Source organism: Bufo bufo, chromosome 3, assembly GCF_905171765.1.
Source record: "Bufo bufo chromosome 3, aBufBuf1.1, whole genome shotgun sequence".
NCBI classification, from domain to species: domain Eukaryota; kingdom Metazoa; phylum Chordata; class Amphibia; order Anura; family Bufonidae; genus Bufo; species Bufo bufo.
This window is the reverse complement of record NC_053391.1, coordinates 367,868,673-367,889,393: the sequence shown is the minus strand read 5'-3', so window position 1 is coordinate 367,889,393 and position 20,721 is coordinate 367,868,673. Positions and strand designations below refer to the sequence as shown.

At 48.2% G+C, this 20,721-nt stretch overlaps 1 protein-coding gene across 2 annotated transcripts in view; it reads left to right on the top strand.

Annotated features, from left to right (window-relative positions):
- LOC120995395 (myotubularin-related protein 9-like) overlaps positions 1–20,721 on the top strand; it is a 66,835-nt gene that overhangs the window by 10,169 nt on the left and 35,945 nt on the right. For both annotated transcript variants that reach the window (XM_040424567.1, XM_040424566.1), the window contains exon 2: positions 20,409–20,568. In XM_040424567.1, coding sequence (XP_040280501.1) covers positions 20,409–20,568 — 160 coding nt within the window. The remainder of the gene's footprint in view (positions 1–20,408; positions 20,569–20,721) is intronic.

The following is a 20,721-nucleotide window of genomic DNA, read 5'->3' as shown; positions in this document are numbered from 1 at the left end:
ATCCCTGGGACCTGTCTCCTAGCCTCCATCTGACTCGGCAGCCACTGGGTCGGAAGGGGGAAAGCTATCAGACTCCTGAGGGGCCCCAGCACACCCACTGCGCGTGACAGCAGCTATGGCCGCTGCCACCGCTAGTAGTGCCTGCTTTCCCTTGACTTCCGACCAATTAGCCAGTCCAGATGGACTAACCTGGCCCTCTGACATCCCAGTTGTGGAGGAACCCTTCACTGAGACTTTATCTGGCAGCCCTACTTGTCCTGGGACAGCCCTGACCTCATTTGCATCCTCCTCCCCCGCAGCTGTCTGCCCCCTGCTTGTCCCCTCAGTAGCCACACCTGAGGACAACCGGTCCCAGCATGCTTGCTGGCCACACCCTGGGGCCTCAGCACAGCTGGCGTGAATGACCACCTCCCCCTTGAGGGGAGAGGCACACATTACATCCCCCACCCCCACATCCCCATCAACAGGCATGTTATGAACAATAAAAGTATCAACAGGGGTGGACATGACATCACATTCTGGGGGATCAGACCTCGGGGTGTCAGCGGCCACGTACTTAGACACAAGCCGTCCAAGGTCCGTCCCCAGCTAAACACTGGCAGGGATTATTAAGGATACCTCCACCTCCCTTACTCCTCAACTGGCGCCCAAGTCCAAATAGACCTTGGCGACGGGCAGCGCCAGTTCTACTCCTCCAATCCCGGAGACAGTAAGGGATCTCCTGGGCAATAAATCATGGGCCTGGCCCACGGTGACCGGTTGAAAATTGTCAAGGGACCTCCCACCACCCACACACAACACAGTGGACGGTTTCCGGGTTGATGACTAGGACGGGTCCCTAGGGCGCTGGGGACACATGGCTTTGACGTGTCCTGGCTGCTTACACAGTGTGGGGTTCCCACACTGACATGGAAAGTGTAGCAGGGGCTGGTGCCCACTTGGGCCCAGGGGCAGGGGTAGCAGGTGCAGTGTGCTTCTTACCCCCTCTCCAGCCGACTGGTTTTCGGGCCTCTGAAGTCCTGTTGTCGGTGTATTCATTGGCCAGGGCTGCTGTTGCGGAGGCCCTCTTCGGCTTCCGGTCGCGGAGGTACTGCTGTAGATCCTCCAGGCAATTCCACAAGAACTGCTCTGTAGCGATGAGCTCCTTCAGCTGCTGGACGGTGGTGAGCTCCAATCCTGTGGTCCATTGGTCGACCGCTCTCAGCAAGGCCCGAATGTGATCTGCCCAGCTTTGGGTAGAACCCTGCTGCAAACTCCTGAGCTTTTTCCGGTGTGTCTCAGGGGTCAAGTTGTACTGCCAGACCAGAGCCTGTTTGATGTCCTCATAGCTCAGGATGGTCTCGCTGGGCAGGTACCCAAAGATTTCAAGGGCTTTTCCCCTGAGACGTGGCGTGAGGAATCTGACCCACTGTTCCTCTGGCAGCTGGTACTGCTGGCAGGCCGTCTCAAACGTCAGCAAGAAAGTGTCCAAGTCCCCATCTTTGTCCAGCAGGGAAAAGTCCTCCGCCAGCAGTTTGGGAATCTGGATCTCTGGAGACTCACATCGGGCTAGAGAAGGCTGCTGGAGTTGGAGCTGGAGCACTCGCAGCTGATGCTCATGCTCGGCCTGCTCGCGTCGTTCTGCAGCCGCTGCTTGCTCGCGTTGTTCTGCAGCTTGCTCGTGTTGTTCTGCAGATTGCTCACAATGTTCTCGTTCTGCAGCCTCTGTTCGTTCGCGATGTTCTGCAGCTGCCTTAAGGATCTCGTAGGAAGCCTGGTCTCTAGCCTAGAGTCGGTCTAGCGCAGCCTGTAGGAGAGCAGCCGAGCCTGCCTGGCTGGGGGGATGGGCAGGTGGAGTGAGGCCCACTGGGGACCTTACCTCCGGCAACTGGCTCCTTGGGGAGCTTGGGCTGTGCTCCCCCTCGCCTTGAATAAAGTCACCTTCCACCTTCTCTCGGCCCCCTATCTTGACTGCGTCCTCTCCGCCACCATTCATAGCATCGGCCATCTCCCTAGCCTTGCTTCTTGTGTAACTGGCCATCACTGCAACTGATGATCACTGACACAGACTGCACACTTTGCTGCCACCAATATGTGAGAGATACCACCCCTCGTGCCCACTTTACGTCAACTACATCAAGCTCACGAGACGCGGTATGGTCCCTGGTTACCAAGAAGTGACGTTACGCCCTCCTGGAGGAGCATGTAAGGTCAGCTTGGTACAGTTTACACAGACACCGCCTGTCCACGCGGGCACAGAGAGGCAACAAGCTGAGAGAGCCTTTTCACTGCCACAGTGAAACAGCTCTTTCTCAGCCCAGGTAATCTGCCACCAGCTTCTCGTTTGATATAAGCCTGTCTGCTAACGGGATTATATAGGGTGAGAAACCAACCCGCAGTAGCTTATAACTAGGCCGAAACACAGACGTGGGGATTCGTGATCGAGATACAAGACAGCACAAGATTTAATTATATATTTAATCACCTTAAGGGCACACTAGATAACACAATATACGCTAAGAATAACAGGATTACACAGAGTTCAAGTCAGTAACCGGGTAGATGAATGTTCCTTTGGGTTATGATTAGTCCTTTGCTGTATTCACATGGAGGGCAGTGATGTCAGCTGGTTGCAGGTCCCTCTAAACACATGGCACGATGTGACCCTCCTTCAGAGAAAATACATGCCCGCTTGCCTTTCACCAGCCTTTTAAACTGTAGCCGGCCCCTCCTCTGGGAAGAGTCCACTCCCCCTCTTCTGGGCTGGCATTAAAGGACCCACAAAACCCTTTAGGGTTCATAGCTCCAGACCAGAATGTCACAGGGGGATGATTCTGGAACCAACAGATCCGTCTGGGTTCCAGCTACAGTCCAAACATAGTACCGTTATTTGGTTTCCCTGGCATCCCACCACCAAACTAAGACCGTGGGCATGTTCATCGTGGCCACCGGGACACAAATATGTATCCGGTTTGTGCCTGCGATGGCCGGGCAAGAAGTTCTCTGCCATATGGCTGGGGCTTTGAAGCAGGGTCCTCCTGTGGAGCTCACTACCTCTGCTACCTTTCAGAAAATGGTGGGTTTGGGGACATGGCTGACAGTAAATATTAATACATATTCCTCACACAGGGGTTAAGTCAGACAAACTCCTCACACAACCTCTCCCCATGAAGGGGTTGGGTAGAATGACCTACTCACTACCTAAACTCCTCCCTCTCTAGAGAGGGCTGGAATGGAACTAGAAGGTTTCACTCCAGGGAAACTAACCTTGCCAATGCTGCCGCCATCTGCTGGTAGACCAGGCAATTACCAGTTTCATAAATGTATATGCACATTATTAGGAGATAACAAGAGGTACATTAGGTAATAATTTAGCACATAGGAGACAGTAGCAAAGTGTCAAAAAGAAGTGGCAATGACACTCCGGGACATTACACTCCGGGACATTACAAAAACACTTCTGTCAAAGTAGAACTCCTAGCATGGTCTAGGAATACTTTGTCCCAGAGATATACTGTGCCAGACATGCACTCCCAAAGATGTACAGTGCTGATATATTTGTTCATATACTAGCAGACAAGATGCCAAAAATAATTTCAGACACCAGACCCCAAAATGAATCCAGATCCCAAAATAAATGACCCCAGATCAGACTCCAAAACTTCAGACTGCAAACCAGACACCAGACCAAACTGAAAAACAACACATTCAGACCCCAGTCCAGAGCCCTCACTCTCTGGTTCTCTTCACTCACTGCGCAGAACATCCTAAAACTAAGAATGTGTGGAGGGAATTTAGAGAACATATAGGGCAGGCTGCAAATTGGAAAATCCACCACTACAGAGAAAAATGAAGCATTGCACAATACCCACTGTAATTAATAGACTGTAAATGGAAATCATGAAAGTGCTGGATCCTCCAAAGACAGAAGTGCCCTTATTACACTCTATTTTCTGGCTAAACAAGGTACCACACTCTTATTTTGGGGGCCCACCATACAGATATGTAATGACCCAGAGTGGGTATTACCACCTCCTTTGTACCCCCACTATGTTGGTTGGTGTATCCTGTGTCATTTCTGATATTTAATGTCATTTCCTGCAATGTGTGTATATGAATTTCCTTGCAAATGTTATGTTAACATGTAATGTGCATGTTCACCAGCAGGTGGCAGCAACATCAGCTGTGTGTTAGTTTCCCTGGAGAGGAACCTTCTAGTTCCCTTCCAGCCCTCTCTAAAGAGGGAGGAGTTAGTTAGTGTGCAGTCTAGCCTACCCCCTCCTGGGGAAAGGTTGTGTGTTGGCTAGCAGAGCACCATCTCCTCTGCTAGGCCGAGAGGCCCAACCTCTGAAGTCTACATGGTTGCTTATCCCCTCCTGGGCTTGCATTGCCTTCATCCAAGCTGAAGCTAGAGCTTGAGGTACTCAAAGCCAGGACAAGAAGTTCCTAGGATTAAAGTAAGAGACAAACTACAGACAGCTAAACTAAGTTCCAGCAGAAGAGAAAAAGTTCCTATTTACTCCAGCTAGCATAGCAGATCTGAGATTGCTGCAGAGAAGCGTTTACCTGCCATTTAAGCCAATACCTGCTGATGACCAAGATAAAGTTTGATAACTGGATTACCGTTTATGTTACTGCTCTGCTCTGCTAGGCTGAGAGGCCCAGCCTCTGAAGTCTACATGGTTGCTTGTCCACTCCTGGGCTTGCATTGCCTTCATCCAAGCTGAAGCTAGAGCTCGAGGTACTCAAAGCCAGGACAAGAAGTTCCTAGGATTAAAGTAAGAGACAGACTACAGACAGCAAAACTAAGTTCCAGTAGAAGAGGAAAAGTTCCTATTTACTCCAGCTAGCATAGCAGAGCTGAGATTATTGCAGAGAAGCGTTTGCCTGCCATTTAAGCCAATACTTGCCGATAACCAAGATAAAGTTTGGAAACTGTTTGGATTACTGTTTATGCCAAGTAAAGCTGTGTTTAATGTTACTATAAGTCTGGACTCCATTTATTCTACTTATTCATCATCCAAGTTCAACTACCCTTTTTGCACTGCTTCGGACCACTTCACGTCTGGGATCCAAGGATATCCAGGTAGGAGCGCAGTGACATGTGTATACAACATCTACAGTGACATTGTAGGCCACTCTACAACACTCTGGCAATCCTACCCTGGGTACAAACACTACCATCTACAAAGGGGACTCCATGTCCTCATTGCTGAACCTCAACTGGCGTCACGTTTACTTGCTCTATAAGAGGGACATATTTTGTGGATACCCCAGACGCCCTGATAGTGGGCCCGTTGCAGATATATTCAAATATTACCTGCTCACACAGCAGCGAGATGCTACCAGATGATTGAATATGCAGCAACTTTGAGAAGGTAGGTCATAGGGAAAAGAGAATACTGGCTAGTTTTCCTCCATACCTAGAAGTCATCTCAGCTCTGATCGTGTCTATAATAATAAACTGGGGGATTTCTTTAACCCCTTAAGCAGGGGCGTAGCTAGAAATGCATGGGCCCCATAGCAAAAAAAAATTATGGCCCCCCCGTGCCATCCACAGATCCCCCTCCCCTAAATAGTGCCATCAACAGATCCCCCTCCCCTAAATAGTGCCATCCACAGATCCCCCCTTCCCTAAATAGTGCCATCCACAGATCCCCCTCCCCTAAATAGTACCATCCACCGATCCCCCTCCCCTAAATAGTACCATCCACAGATCCCCCTCCCCTAAATAGTGCCATCCACAGATCCCCCTCCCCTAAACAGTGCCATCCACAGATCCCCCTCCCCTAAACAGTGCCATCCACATATCCCCCTCCCCTAAATAGTGCCATCCACAGATCCCCCTCCCCTAAATAGTGCCATCCACAGATCCCCCTCTCCTAAACAGTGCCATCCACATATCCCCCTCCCCTAAATAGTGCCATCCACAGATCCCCCTCCCCTAAACAGTGCCATCCACAGATCCCCCTCCCCTAAACAGTGCCATCCACAGATCCCCCTCCCCTAAATAGTGCCATCCACAGATCCCCCTCCCCTAAATAGTGCCATCCACAGATCCCCCTCCCCTAAACAGTGCCATCCACATATCCCCCTCCCCTAAATAGTGTCGTCAACAGATCCCCCTCCCCTAAATAGTGCCATCCACAGATCCCCGCTCCCCTAAACAGTGCCATCCACAGATCCCCCTCCCCTAAACAGTGCCATCCACATATCCCCCTTCCCTAAACAGTGCCATCCACAGATCCCCCCTCCCCTAAAGTGCCATCCACAGATCTCCCTCCCCTAAATAGTGCCATCCACAGATCCCCCTCTCCTAAACAGTGCCATCCACAGATCCCTCTCCCCTAAACAGTGCCATCCACAGATCCCCCTCCCCTAAATAGTACCATCCACAGATCCCCCTCCCCTAAATAGTGCCATCCACAGATTCCCCCTCCCCTAAACAGTGCCATCCACAGATCCCCCTCCCCTAAACAGTGCCATCCACATATCCCCCTCCCCTAAACAGTGCCATCCACAGATCCCCCTCCCCTAAATAGTGCCATCCACAGATCCCCCCTCCCCTAAACAGTGCCATCCACAGATCTCCCTCCCCTAAATAGTGCCATCCACAGATCCCCCTCCCCTAAACAGTAACATCCACAGATCCCCTCCCCGACGCTCACATGAGTACATTTATAAACTAATCAGTAACTTTAACTTTAATCATTGACATTGCTGATCTCTTTACTGGGATATCTTACTCTGTCTTAGCTCCGGTAACAGCAGGCAGTGCGGGAGGGCGGCGCTCACTCACTGACGTCACGCGCCTGCTCCTCCCACTAGGCGGCGCAGGCGCATGACGTCAGTGAGTGAGCGCCGCCCTCCCGCACTGCCTGCTGTTACCGGAGCTAAGACAGAGTAAGATATCCCAGTAAAGATATCAGCAATGTTAATGATTAAAGTTAAAGTAGTTAGTTACTAATTAGTTTATAAATATACTCCTGTGAGCGGCGTGGCCCTTGTATATTCTAACCCCCAGGCAAGCGTCCCTGTCACCATGGGAACGCCTGGGGGTTAGAATATACCATCGGATTTCAGTTTTTACGATCTCACTGAGCTTGTGAAAACTCAGATCCGATGGTATATTCTAACCCCCAGGCAAGCGTCCCCGTCACCATGGGAACGCCTGGGGGTTATAATATACCATCGGATCTTCTGAGTTACTCAGTGGCCTGGCTGGAGCCTCCCCAGCCACTGTGTCGGCCCGCCCTGCGTGCGCCCTGCTCCAGTCCTGACTCCTCCCCAGCCAGGCCCGAGCCGCGGACCACCCACGCCCCGCCCACTACACTAGTCTAGTATAGTGGGCGGGCGGTTCGCGGCTTGGGCCTGGCTGCCTGTGTGTGGTGTGTATGTAAATAAAAAAATAAATATATAAAAAAAATAAAAATAAACAGAAGGCGGCCCGGGCGGGCCCCCAGTGGCGTAGGGCCCCATAGCCACTGCTATGGTTGCTATGGCGATCCCTACGCCACTGCATCGGGCCATTTTTCACCTTTCTGCCCAGACCATTTTAGCAAATCTGACATGTGTCACTTTATGTGGAAATAACTTTAAAATGCTTTTACTTTCATTTTTATTTATAAAAAAATACCAAATTTACCAAAAACTTGGAAAAATTAGCAAATTTCCACATTTCTCTACTTTTATAATATATAGTAATACCTCCAAAAATAGTTATTACTTTACATTCCCCATATGTCTACTTCATGTTTGGATCATTTTGAAAATGACATTTTATTTTTTGGGGACGTTAGAAGGCTTAGAAGTTTGGAAGCAAATCTTAAAATTTTTAAGAACATTTCCAAACCCCAATTTTTTCAGGACCAAGTATTGAGGCACTCAGGTTGAGATTTTTGCAATTCAAGTGAGGTTTATTTCATAATCTCTGCATTATCCATTTGCCCATGGTATATATAAGCGTCAACAACAAAATATTTCTGACCAGACGTTTCGGTGGACCTTCATCAGTGGTCATGTTATCTGAGTGGTGGGTAGTGGTATTCTGGGGCGCTGCATCGTTAGCCGGCGCATGCGCAATAGTTACTGTGATGCCATACAAGGAATGGGCATCGCAGTGCGCCAAAGGAATGAGTGCGCCGGCGCGGGATATCGGCAGCATAACAAGTTAGTACAAAGGCGGTCAGAGGGAAAGGATGGGCGAGCAGAGGGTAGGAAGGGGCGGGGGGACGCAATGAGAAGGCTGAGCAAGCAGGGCACCTAAGAGAGTAACGCCGCCCTGGGCACTTGCGAGCCCTCATTTGCATATCTTATAAAGATCGTTTTTGAGGGTTCTATAAGTCCAGGATTGATGCCAGAGGTAACGTTTTTATTAACTGTAAGCATGCTAGGGAGCTGTGGGAAGTGTTAAAAAAGTGAAATGCTGGTGACAGACTCCCTTTAAATCTGGAATATCTCCAATTTGAATTGGTTGTGACTCAGAAATGACACACCATAACTGAGGAGAACTTGAAAGATTCTTTGACCATACAGGAATTTGACGTATATTTATTGAACTGCTCCACTTGTTTAGAAAAATTCAAAAAAGAACAGGAATTGACAAAGAGACGAAAATGGTTGAGAGATTAAGAAGACTATAGGAGAGGGAATATATATACATGGCAAGATCTAAGAGGCCAAAAACGTTCTCCCACTCAAGGAAATATGAATGTCAAGAGAGCCACAGTAAACACACGTTCCAAACAATCACCTTCAATTGATATAGGATCAACACAAGAATCGCACTTAGATGAGCCTTTTTTAGGACCAACTTTGGAACTAAAAGGACCAGACGAGGTGGACAGAGACAACATAGATGGAGGAAAACAGCGAGAACAGCGATCTCAGAAAAGTCGGACGGCACAAAAGAGACAATAGCTGGGGTAAATATGTCTTCTATTGAACTGACCAGTATACAACTTGATGTATTAAGTAAGGGCTTGTCTTTTTACCCAACAACTGGGACTGATTGGTTCCAGCTTGAATTGGACCTACAACGTCTATTTTGCAATATCAAATTGAAGGTTTGGTTTGCTGATGGTTATACTGATAAGGGGATTGATTGACAGCTGAGTGAACTCACTCTTGGTAAGGTTGATTTACGTGCCAAGAGTAACTTCACTCCACAATTAAATTGTCCTGTGATAGATAATTATATCAATGCAGTGAGGTCAGATATTGAAATTTTAAAACAATCTGTATATGGTAAAGCTTTTCAACACCCTAATATGAGAACTGCTGAGTTATGTGCCATTGAGGAGCTGTGTGGCAGCGGCGACCTCACTATCAAGCCTGCTGATAAGGAGGGAGCCGTTGGTGTTATGGATACTGAATGGTACATATCTGAGATTTATAGACAACTAGAGGACCAGGAGGTATATAGACGTTTGAATAGTGATCCGTAGTTTGACATATTAAGAAAAATTACGAACACATTGGATTTGGCTAAAGTAGCTGGAAATATCGATGACTACTCGTTGTATGCTTTTCTTCTTGATACACAAATCCTTGAATAATCCTCCAGGAAGGCCTATAGTGTCTGGTAGAGAATCAGTTTTTTCCAATATTGCAATTTTTTTGGACAGGGTTTTGCGAAGTTTTGCCATTTCATCCATATCTTTTGTACGAGATACAGGCGACTTTTTGAATACAATTGTGAATGTGAAAATTGGTTCTAATGTGATGCTGGCATCTTTTGATGTGACTAGCCTCTACACCTCTATCAACCATGATAGGGGTGTGGAGGCTATTCGAAGATGTCTGGCTCATACCAATTATACTGAAGGAATTTATTATAGATCTCTTGAACATAGTTTTGAGATACAATTACTTTGCTTTCAGGGATGAATACTTTCTCCAGCTACATGGATCCGCGATGGGTTCAAATGTGTCACCAACATACGCTAATGTCTTTATGTCAGACGGGCCTGCAAAAGTTCTCTCGGGCGTGTCTTTCTTCTCCCTGGCACGGAGCGCTTCCAATCAGCGCGCCCCGCTCTTAGCCAGGCAGAAGAAGCTCCAGTTCTCGCGAGTTTTGCGAGAACTGGAGCGATTTCATCCATCCTGAGCCGGCGCCATCTTGGATTCCCGCGGCGAGCATTGGAGCAGCGTCGGAAGCGGCGGCTCAGAATGGATGAAATCGCTCCAGTTCTCGCGAGAAGCTTCTTCTTCCTGGCTAAGAGCGGAGAGGTGCTGATTGGATGCGCTCCGTGCCAGGGAGAAGAAAGACACGCCCGGGAGAACTTTTGCAGGCCCGCCCAGTTGAGCCGAATGGCTCATTAGCATAGAAGGTGGGAAATATTGTGGGGGGCACCACGGACAAACGGGGGCACTGAGTGCAAAATGAAGAACTGAATAAGCACCACCGGGGGCCGGCAAGTAAGGGTATATCTTTACTTGCATTTTCAGGTGAAAGGTCCTCTTTAAAGATAATACAAACTGATCCGTTCTGAACGGATGCAGACGGTTGTATTATCTCTACGGATCCGTCTGTGCAGATCCATGATGGATCCGCTCCAAACGTGAGTGTGAAAGTAGCCTAAATCATGTGACTAGTTTGTAAGGGTATTTATATTCACTTGTGTCACTATTACTGTGGCAGGCGCAGCACTATGAAGTGCCTTTTGCGCTGTGGCATTAGAAGAATTTTGATATCTCTAACTTTTTAGTCCAACCAGACTGTTTGTTACTCTGTAATTCTTCTAGCACCGTTCTATGTAAACATTAGGTTTAAAGAGCACACCAAATGTGTGAAATAACTTCTTTATTAACTTCAACTTTTCTTCATATACACTGCCTGTCCAAAACAAAAAGTCGCCACCTGGATTTAACTAAGCAAATAGTTATGAGCCTCCTATTGGATAATTACTGCATGGGCAATTATCTTTCAGCTGGCAACAAGTTATTTAACCCCAACTGTTACAATGAGTTGCTTCTCATTTCTTAAACAACCATGTCAAAAGACACATCTCGTGGTCGTGGAAAAGATGTTAGTCTGTTTGAGAAGGGTCAAATCATTGGCATGCATCAAGCAGAGAAAACATCTAAGGAGATTGCAGAAACTACTAAAATTGGGTTAAGAACTGTCCAACACATTATTAAAAACTGAAAGGATAGTGGGGAACCATCGTATTAGAGGAAGAAATGTGGCGGGGGAAAAATCCTGAATGATCGTGATCGGCGATCACTTAAACGTTTGGTGAAATCAAATAGAAGAAAAACAACAGTAACATAGAAACATAGAAACATAGAATGTGTCGGCAGATAAGAACCATTTGGCCCATCTAGTCTGCCCAATATACTGAATACTATGGATAGCCCCCGGCCCTATCTTATATGAAGGATGGCCTTATGCCTATCCCATGCATGGGATACTCAGGGCTATGTTTAATAGTGAAAGTAAGGGCTATGTTTAATAGTGAAAGTAAGAGCATTTCCACACGCACAATGCGAAGGAACTCAAGGGATTGGGACTGAACAGCTGTGTAGCCGTAAGAAAAACACTAATCAGTGAGGCAAACCAGAAAAAAAGGCTTCAATTTGCTAGGGAGCATAAAGATTGGACTCTGGAGCAATGGAAGAAAGTCATGTGGTCTGAGTCCAGATTTACCCTGTTCCAGAGTGATGGGCGCATCAGGGTAAGAAGAGAAGCAGATGAAGTGATGCACCCATCATGCCTAGTGCCTACTGTACAAGCCTGTGGGGGTAGTGATATGATCTGGGGTTGCTGCAGTTGGTCAGGTCTAAGTTCAGCAACAGTATGTGCTCCAAGAATGAGGTCAGCTGACTACCTGAACATACTGAGTCCAGACCTTAACCCCATTGAGAATCTTTGGGATGTGCTGGAGAAGGTTTTGCGCAGCGGTCAGACTCTACCATCATCAATGCAAGATCTTGGTGAAAAATTAATGCAACACTGGATGGAAATAAATCTTGTGACATTGCAGAAGCTTATCGAAACAATGCCACAGTGAATGTGTACTGTAATCAAAGCTAAAGGCTTTTTTTGGTGGCGACTTTTTTTTGGGACAGGCAGTGTATAACACTGCCGCCTCTGCAGCAGATAGTCCATGTACAAAACACGTGTTGAATAAAGTATCACAAATGGTGGTATGCATAAGATGGTGGTTCAACTGTGCAATCTTGTCATTCAACATAAAATGGTGGATATATTTCTCTCTTCAGTATCTGTACTTTCACTTTAAGTTATTTAAGCACTTTATGATCTCTTTGAGAGGTATATCTGAGGTTAACCAATAGTTCTACTTGCTCAACTTGGTTTGCAGTTTGCTCTATACAATTGCTTATGATCTGGTATAAGCAGTTCGCAGTTTGTATGTAATTTGTATGGAATTTAAATTTGGATTGTGAACTTTGTAGTTTGCAATTGAATTTGGTGGAACTGTAAGTAAACACACATATAACTGGTTCAGTATACAGTTCTAATCACTATATTAACAGTAAGAACATTATATAACGGTTTTAAATACCTATTTTGTCCTCTCTGCTTCCATAAAACACAGCTCTTAGTGGAGTGTGTGTCTGTTCAGTTCCTCTCTCTGGTAAATAATGATTCCAGCAGCTCCTGCTAGGGGAATTTCCCACACAGACTGTGTGTGAGGCTGGCTGTGATTGGTCAAAACTCCTGCTGTGTGTGAGGCTGGCTGTGATTGGTCAAGACTCCTTCCCAGCAACAACAGTTTAACTCTATGCTTTCTGTTGTTTCTGCTGTCATTGAGCTCATCTTACATTATATAATGAATCTTAAAGGCATATTATCTTTTCTGCTTCTGTGGACACATTATATATAAAAGTTATATGAAATCCAAACATAAAGTCACAGTAAATAACTATGCTTTTGTTTTAACTTATAAACACAGGAACTGTATTAAGGTCATGGGTGTAGGAACCCCCAAAAATCTGGGGGGGACAGCATTTTTGCTCGCCGGGTATATTCTTATTCAGTAAACTGAGAGTTGTTTATATCGTTAAATTTTAAGTGTGTGTGTGTGTGTGTGAACCCCCCCCCACACACACACACTTACAGTTCTGAAGACTCAGGGGTGCTGGCTGGCTTGGCCGGGCAGAAGGAGTGTGGGAGACTGTGAGGCCTTTTTCTCCAAGCTGCTCCGGATCAGTGCTCTGGGCAGCTGGGCTCCGGGCTGGAAGTGGGCACAATAAGGAAAAAATATGCTTCATTACACCTCAGGTCAGACCACCAATCAGAACCCAATGTTAATCAGACCTCAGCTAACAGGCCCAATAAGATCCCCAATGTTAATAAGACCTCAGATCACACCTCAGCTCAGACCCCAATATGAATGACCCCTAATCAGACCTCAGATAAGAGCCCCAGTGCCTCTCATCAGCCCCCCAGTGCCTCTCATCAGTCAGTAATAACAGCCCCCCCAATCATGTGCCAGTAATAACAGACCCCCCAATCATGTGCCAGTAATAACAGCCCCCCCAATCATGTGCCAGTAATAACAGCCCCCCCAATCATGTGCCAGTAATAACAGCCCCCCAATCATGTGCCAGTAATAACAGCCCCCCCAATCATGTGCCAGTAATAACAGCCCCCCAATCATGTGCCAGTAATAACAGCCCCCCCAATCATGTGCCAGTAATAACAGCCCCCCAATCATGTGCCAGTAATAGCCCCCACAATCATGTGCCAGTAATAACAGCCCCCCAATCATGTGCCAGTAATAACAGCCCCCCCAATCATGTGCCAGTAATAACAGCCCCCCCAATCATGTGCCAGTAATAGCCCCCCCAATCATGTGCCAGTAATAACAGCCCCCCCAATCATGTGCCAGTAATAACAGCCCCCCCAATCATGTGCCAGTAATAACAGGCCCCCCAATCATGTGCCAGTAATAACAGGCCCCCCAATCATGTGCCAGTAATAGGCCCCCCAATCATGTGCAAGTAATAGCCCCCCAATCATGTGCCAGTAATAGCCCCCCCAATCAAGTGCCAGTAATAGCCCCCCCAATCAAGTGCCAGTAATAGCCCCCCCAATCATGTGCCAGTAATAGCCCCCCCCATCAAGTGCCAGTAATAGCCCCCCTGTGGCGAAACCAACCTCGCCAGTTGGGTTTTGGAGGGGCCTGGCTGCTGGCCTCTTGCCCCAGGATTATGGGCCCTCTCATCAGCCAGGCCTCTTTTGTTTACAAAGGACTTCCACTTAACTTTTGATCCGCTGGAGGTATTTGTGTGATTTTTGGAAGTGTTTATGTTTGATGTATGCTGAGTTTAAATATGTAATTTTTATGGAGATGGAATGTATGGTTTTAAAGTTACAGTGTATGTTTAAAAACTGTATTTTTACTGTCTGTGATAGTTATGTTAATCCATAATTATATCACAGACAGAAGGGAGGATTTTGTGTATTTGGGTGGTGATTCCTGTCCTGTTGTTCCCACATGTGTATTGGTGATTTCCCTTTGTCTTGAGAGATAATTGGATTACTCCTCGGGTGTCTCCAGGGCAGAGAGGAGGAAATCATGATGCATTGTGGGGATGTATTGTTCTGTGTATCCTGCAGTGCTGCATATCTGTCCTGTTTCCCAGTCTTCCTTCTGGTCCCCTAGGGGCGTGTACACCAGATGGGCTGGGTTGTATTATACCTCCCTGTGGGCGGACCTGTATTTGCAACAACTGTAATAAAAACCAGGCTGGGTGTGCCAGCATCTTAGACCACTGCTTGACCCTCAACACGGAGCCTTGTCTCGTTATTGGGGGGATCCACTGTATGCTGTTAGAGACTGATTGCCAGGAGTGTAAGCTGATTCCTGTTCGTCTGCTAGCAGCTATTCGTGAGGTTCCAGTTTGGAGTGCTATTTTGTATCCAGTTCGGGAGTTTGGTGTTCTGCAGTAGCTGTGCCTGTCTCTCAGAAAGGGGCATATCGCCTAAACGGATTTTAACCCCTTGTCTGCTGAAACGGACCGTTACATTGGTGGCAAGCAGCGGGATCGTTCCTACAGCCAGAAGGACAGTGTAACGGTCTGTTTCAGCAGACAAGGGGTTAAAATCCGTTCAGGCGATATGCCCCTTTCTGAGAGACAGGCCCAGCTACTGCAGAACACCAAACTCCCGAACTGGATAGAAAATAGCACTCCAAACTGGAACCTCACGAATAGCTGCTAGCAGACGAACAGGAATCAGCTTACACTCCTGGCAATCAGTCTCTAACATTATACAGCGGATCCCCCCAATAACGAGACAAGGCTCCGTGTTGAGGGTCAAGCAGTGGTCTGACTGTACTTCAAGTACAGCCTCTTTTATTCATAAACCACAAACATAGTACTGCCCACAGGGTTTTGAAATACAACCAATCAGTAATTTACAACACATACAATGTAAGTACAGCAACCAATCGTTCACGCCCCCAGAGGACCAGAAGAGAGACTGCGACACAGGACAGATACAACATATCCCCACAATGCATCATGGTTTCCTCCTCTCTGTCCTGGAGACAACCGAGGAGTAATCCAATTATCTCTCAGGACAAAGGGAAATCGCCAATACACATGTGAGAACAACAGGACAGACATCACCATTTAAACACACAATGGGACAATGGAAACACACCCAGCATATTCCTCCCCTCTGTCTATCCACTCAACTATCTCCCAAGCTGACAAGCTATACTTATTATAAATTGTTACAACTTTGTGAGTTTACATTGTCCATACATATAACTTACATCAATTTAAACAGTATAACTTGGGGACAAACCTATCCAAAATTCACTTGAATAGGTTCAGGGGTTTAAAAGTTAGTAAAAGTATCTTTGTGAACAAATGAGGCCTGGCTGATGAGAGGGCCCATAATCCTGGGGCAAGAGGCCAGCAGCCAGGCCCCTCCAAAACCCAGTGGCGAGGTTGGTTTCGCCACAGACAGCTACAGGAAACACCATTTCTTTGGATTTTACAACTTAAGGGCAACGCATGTCTCAGTACAGCGACCCTAAAAGCACCAGGATGGAACCAGCAGTGGAGTACAGATACTCTGTTGAGGAATTTGACCGTATGATGTGGTTGCGGCTGAACTTCTTCGGACCCAATCCAGCTGAGAAATCCATGAAGTTTGTGAGGAGTCTAGTGTTCAAGACCCTACTATACCGGGCAGAAGGTGACGGTCAGCTGCCATGTTGGGTGGACCTCCATCGGAAGTTACAGTTGCGGGACAGAGAGAGCTCAGTCTCCTCTCCCCAGCGGCAGAGTGTCCAGCAGGGAATTGGGAGCCCAGTCTCCATTCCCCAGCGGCAGTGTGAATTGCAGGGAATTGGGAGCCCAGTCTCCATTCCCCAGCGGCAGGCTGAGTTACAGGGGGCAGAGGTAGTTGTTCCTGCCCCCCAGCAGCAGAGTGATATGCCGGGAAGGCAGTGTGAAGTGCAGGGAGAGGAGAGCAGCGTCCTCCCTCCCCAGCAGCAGGCTGAGTTACAGGGGGCAGAGGTAGTTGTTCCTGCCCCCCAGCAGCAGAGTGATATGCCGGGAAGGCAGTGTGAAGAGCAGGGAGAGGAGAGCAGCGTCCTCCCTCCCCAGCGGCAGGCTGAGTTACAGGGGGCAGAGGTAGTTGTTCCTGCCCCCCAGCAGCAGCATGATTTTTTGGGAATTGGGAGCCCAGTCTCCATTCCCCAGCAGCCGAGTGATGTACAGGGAATTGGGAGCCCAGTCTCCATTCCCCAGCGGCCGTGTGATTTATTGGGAATTGGGAGCCCAGTCTCTATTCCCCAGCGGCAGGCGGAGTTACAGGGGGCAGAGACAGTCGGTCCTGTCCCCCAGCGGCAGAGTGTCCAGCAGGAAATAGAGAGCCCAGTCTCCTTTCCCCAGCAGCAGGACACTGTATTGGGAGCGGAGACGGTCGGTCGCCCTCCCAGCGGCTGGAAGTATGTATGGGAGAGGAGCTCGTTACCCCCTCTCCCCAGCGGCAGCTTAACGCACCAGGGGGAGACAGTAAGCCCCACAACAGTGTAGATGGGACCGTGGTCTCTGCACTTACAGCACAGGGGGTAGAGACAGTCGGTCTCCCCCTCCAACAACCAGGGCAGAGTACCGCTGATACCTGCCCACAAAGCAACCTCCACCCCAAGCCAGGGAGCAACACAGAGACCGGGAATACCAGCTACCAACATAGCCTTGGTGGACTCACTGGACAGAGACAGGCTACCAAATCCAACAGGTCCAGTATTGGGTTGTGGGTGGACTGCCAGACTAACTCAGGTACTGACCCTGAGGTCAGGTACCTGGTTAGTCTTCCCTGGGAGGGGGAGATGTGTGGCAAAACCAACCTCGCCACTGGGTTTTGGAGGGGCCTGGCTGCTGGCCTCTTGCCCCAGGATTATGGGCCCTCTCATCAGCCAGGCCTCATTTGTTCACAAAGGACTTCCACTTAACTTTTGATCCGCTGGAGGGATTTGTGTGATTTTTGGAAGTGTTTATGTTTGATGTATGCTGAGTTTAAATATGTAATTTTTATGGAGATGGAATGTATGGTTTTAAAGTTACAGTGTATGTTTAAAAACTGTATTTTTACTGTTTGTGATAGTTATGTTAATCCATAATTATATCACAGACAGAAGGGAGGATTTTGTGTATTTGGGTGGTGATTCCTGTCCTGTTGTTCCCACATGTGTATTGGTGATTTCCCTTTGTCTTGAGAGATAATTGGATTACTCCTCGGGTGTCTCCAGGGCAGAGAGGAGGAAACCATGATGCATTGTGGGGATGTATTGTTCTGTGTATCCTGCAGTGCTGCATATCTGTCCTGTGTCCCAGTCTTCCTTCTGGTCCCCTAGGGGCATGTACACCAGATGGGCTGGGTTGTTTTATACCTCCCTGTGGACGGACCTGTATTTGCAACAACTGTAATAAAAACCAGGCTGGGTGTGCCAGCATCTTAGACCACTGCTTGACCCTCAACACGGAGCCTTGTCTCGTTATTGGGGGGATCCACTGTATGCTGTTAGAGACTGATTGCCAGGAGTGTAAGCTGATTCCTGTTCGTCTGCTAGCAGCTATTCGTGAGGTTCCAGTTTGGAGTGCTATTTTGTATCCAGTTCGGGAGTTTGGTGTTCTGCAGTAGCTGTGCCTGTCTCTCAGAAAGGGGCATATCGCCTAAACGGATTTAACCCCTTGTCTGCTGAAACGGACCGTTACACCCCCCAATCAAGTGCCAGTAATAGCCCCCCCAATCAAGTTCCAGTAATAGCCCCCCCAATCAAGTGCCAGTAATAGCCCCCCCAATCAAGTGCCAGTAATAGCCCCCACAATCAAGTGCCAGTAATAGCCCCCTTAATCAAGTGCCAGTAATAGCCCCCCCAATCATGTGCCAGTAATAGCCCCCCCAATCATGTGCCAGTAATAGCCCCCCAATCAAGTGCCAGTAATAGCCCCCCCAATCAAGTGCCAGTAATAGCCCCCCCAATCAAGTGCCAGTAATAGCCCCCCCAATCAAGTGCCAGTAATAGCCCCCCAATCAAGTGCCGGTAATAGCCCCCCCAATCAAGTGCCAGTAATAGCCCCCCCAATCAAGTGCCAGTAATAACACCCAAACAAGTGCCAGTAATAGCCCCCCCCCAATCAAGTGCCAGTAAAACAAAGTATTGTATATATAAAAAAATAAAAATTAACACTTATACTTACCTCTTTAGAGCGATGCGATGCAGGCCTCTTCCGGCCTGTCACTGTGTCCCGACTCCAGCGCTGTACGGCTCAGGCGGCGCGATGCCGTCATCGCGCCGCCTACGCCGGCCTCTAATCGGCTGCCGGCCTAGTAGTGCCGGCAGCCTATCAGAGGAACAGGAAAGGGACACACCTCCATGCCCTGCTCCTCCGCACAGCCTTCTGTTTGTATCGCTGTCCTGAGGACGGCGATACAAACAGAAACAGATCACCATGGAGATGAGCGCTTCGCTTCCACAATGGAAGCGCTCATCTCAGTGCCTGCCCCGCCGCCGCCGCACACATTGTCCCACTGCCGCTGGGGGGGATTTGACCATACCTGTCCCCCCCGCATTATTTCCTGGGGGGGATCCGTCCCCCCCCGCTTCCTGCGACCATGATTAAGGTTATTGGCAGGTCTGGCCGTATAAACACACATGCTATATTAGCAACTTAGGACAGGTCTTAGCTGGCCAGCTACAATTACTTTGCTTGACAAAGTCTTCATTGTGTGGGATGGAACGTTGCCTTGGGAATAAATTGGGTCACAATTTTTTCACCATTTTGGAGTGCTGCCTCATTTTTTGGAGAAATATAGAACTCTATATATATTCATATAAAGCCCTAACTACTTTTTTTTTTTTACCAAAACAAAAATGAAAAATTTGCCTAAAAAATTTGCACAAATAATCCCAGGGTGCTGATCAGGCAGGTACGCACTGAACATCACTTGGCGGTCACAGCACACAGAATAAGTGGTGCAAAGCTGGAAAATGGTAAAAAAAACAAAAAAAATAACAAAAAAAATAACAAAAAAAGTGCACGTACCAAATGGCATCCGTAAAAAAAAGGACGGGAGTGGGGGGGGGCGGGAAAGGGCAGGGAAGGAGGATGGTTTAGGGATCTGGAACAGCAAAGGAAAAAAAAAATGTGTAGCTATTCCAGATGTTCTTCTTCTTTTCTTCTTTCTTGCACCACAAGTCACAAGCAGCACAGAAAGGCACAGAACCTCTCTGCATGCAGTCACCAGCTAGAATGGCTGCATGCAGGGAAGTTATGCCTCTTCCTGTGCAGCTATAGTGCTGCCTTTGGCTGGAGCGTTGTTCCAGCTAATAGAAGCGCTGGCAGGGGACCCAAAACACTGGTGTCCCCTGCCTGACCTAGAAGGAGACTTGACTTGTTCAGCACCGGTCACCTCCACATGACACCCCCCGCCCTCCCCTGCAGCTCGTATCGAAGCCGGAGCTGCGATGCGCATGTGTAAGGAATCCGGCCAATAGCAGTGATCGGGCTGCAGGGGGAGTTTCAGCACCATGCTGCCCTTACCTGGCATGGCTGCCTGCCGGTAAGAGCAGGCATGGTGCCGCGATTACCCCCCGATCCTTCCCCAGAGCCCCGCAGACCTTGCGCCGTACATGTACGGCGCTGGCCATTAAGTTACGTCTGGTTGCGCCATACATGTACAGCGCTGGGCGTTAAGGGGTTAATCATCTATCCAGGTTTTTTTTATATGAACATAGGCTGGTTGAGGTGCTGCACATTGAATATATGTATGTAGTCCGGTAAGTCTACTGTATGTGCTACTTGCGCACGGGGTACTTGCGCAGTACTTGCGCAGGGGGTGGGAGACTATGGGCCAACCTTGCTCAGTGGCCCACCGGGGAGGGGTTTACCTGTACCCCTGTGGGTTCACCCTTTAACAAGTAATTCTTCTATAGTGTTCACAACATCGGCATGTTGAAGAGCAAGGAAAGCGGCAAAGATGGAGAATTAAGATCAAGCTCTGGAACTGTCACTCTGAAGTGTAAGGACTTGCGGGTTATTGACTTGGAAATACCTGATATGGAAGAAACATTTAATGTTGCCCGCTCTATCCAGGTCAGTAACAATGTAACAGCATGTGATTACTCTATAATCTGATGTGGTGTAGCTACCCTCACCTACTGTGTCCTTCCTCCATACCTTGTAGATTGTTAGGCTACTTTCACACTTGCGTTGTTCTTTTCCGGCATAGAGTTCCGTCACAGGGGC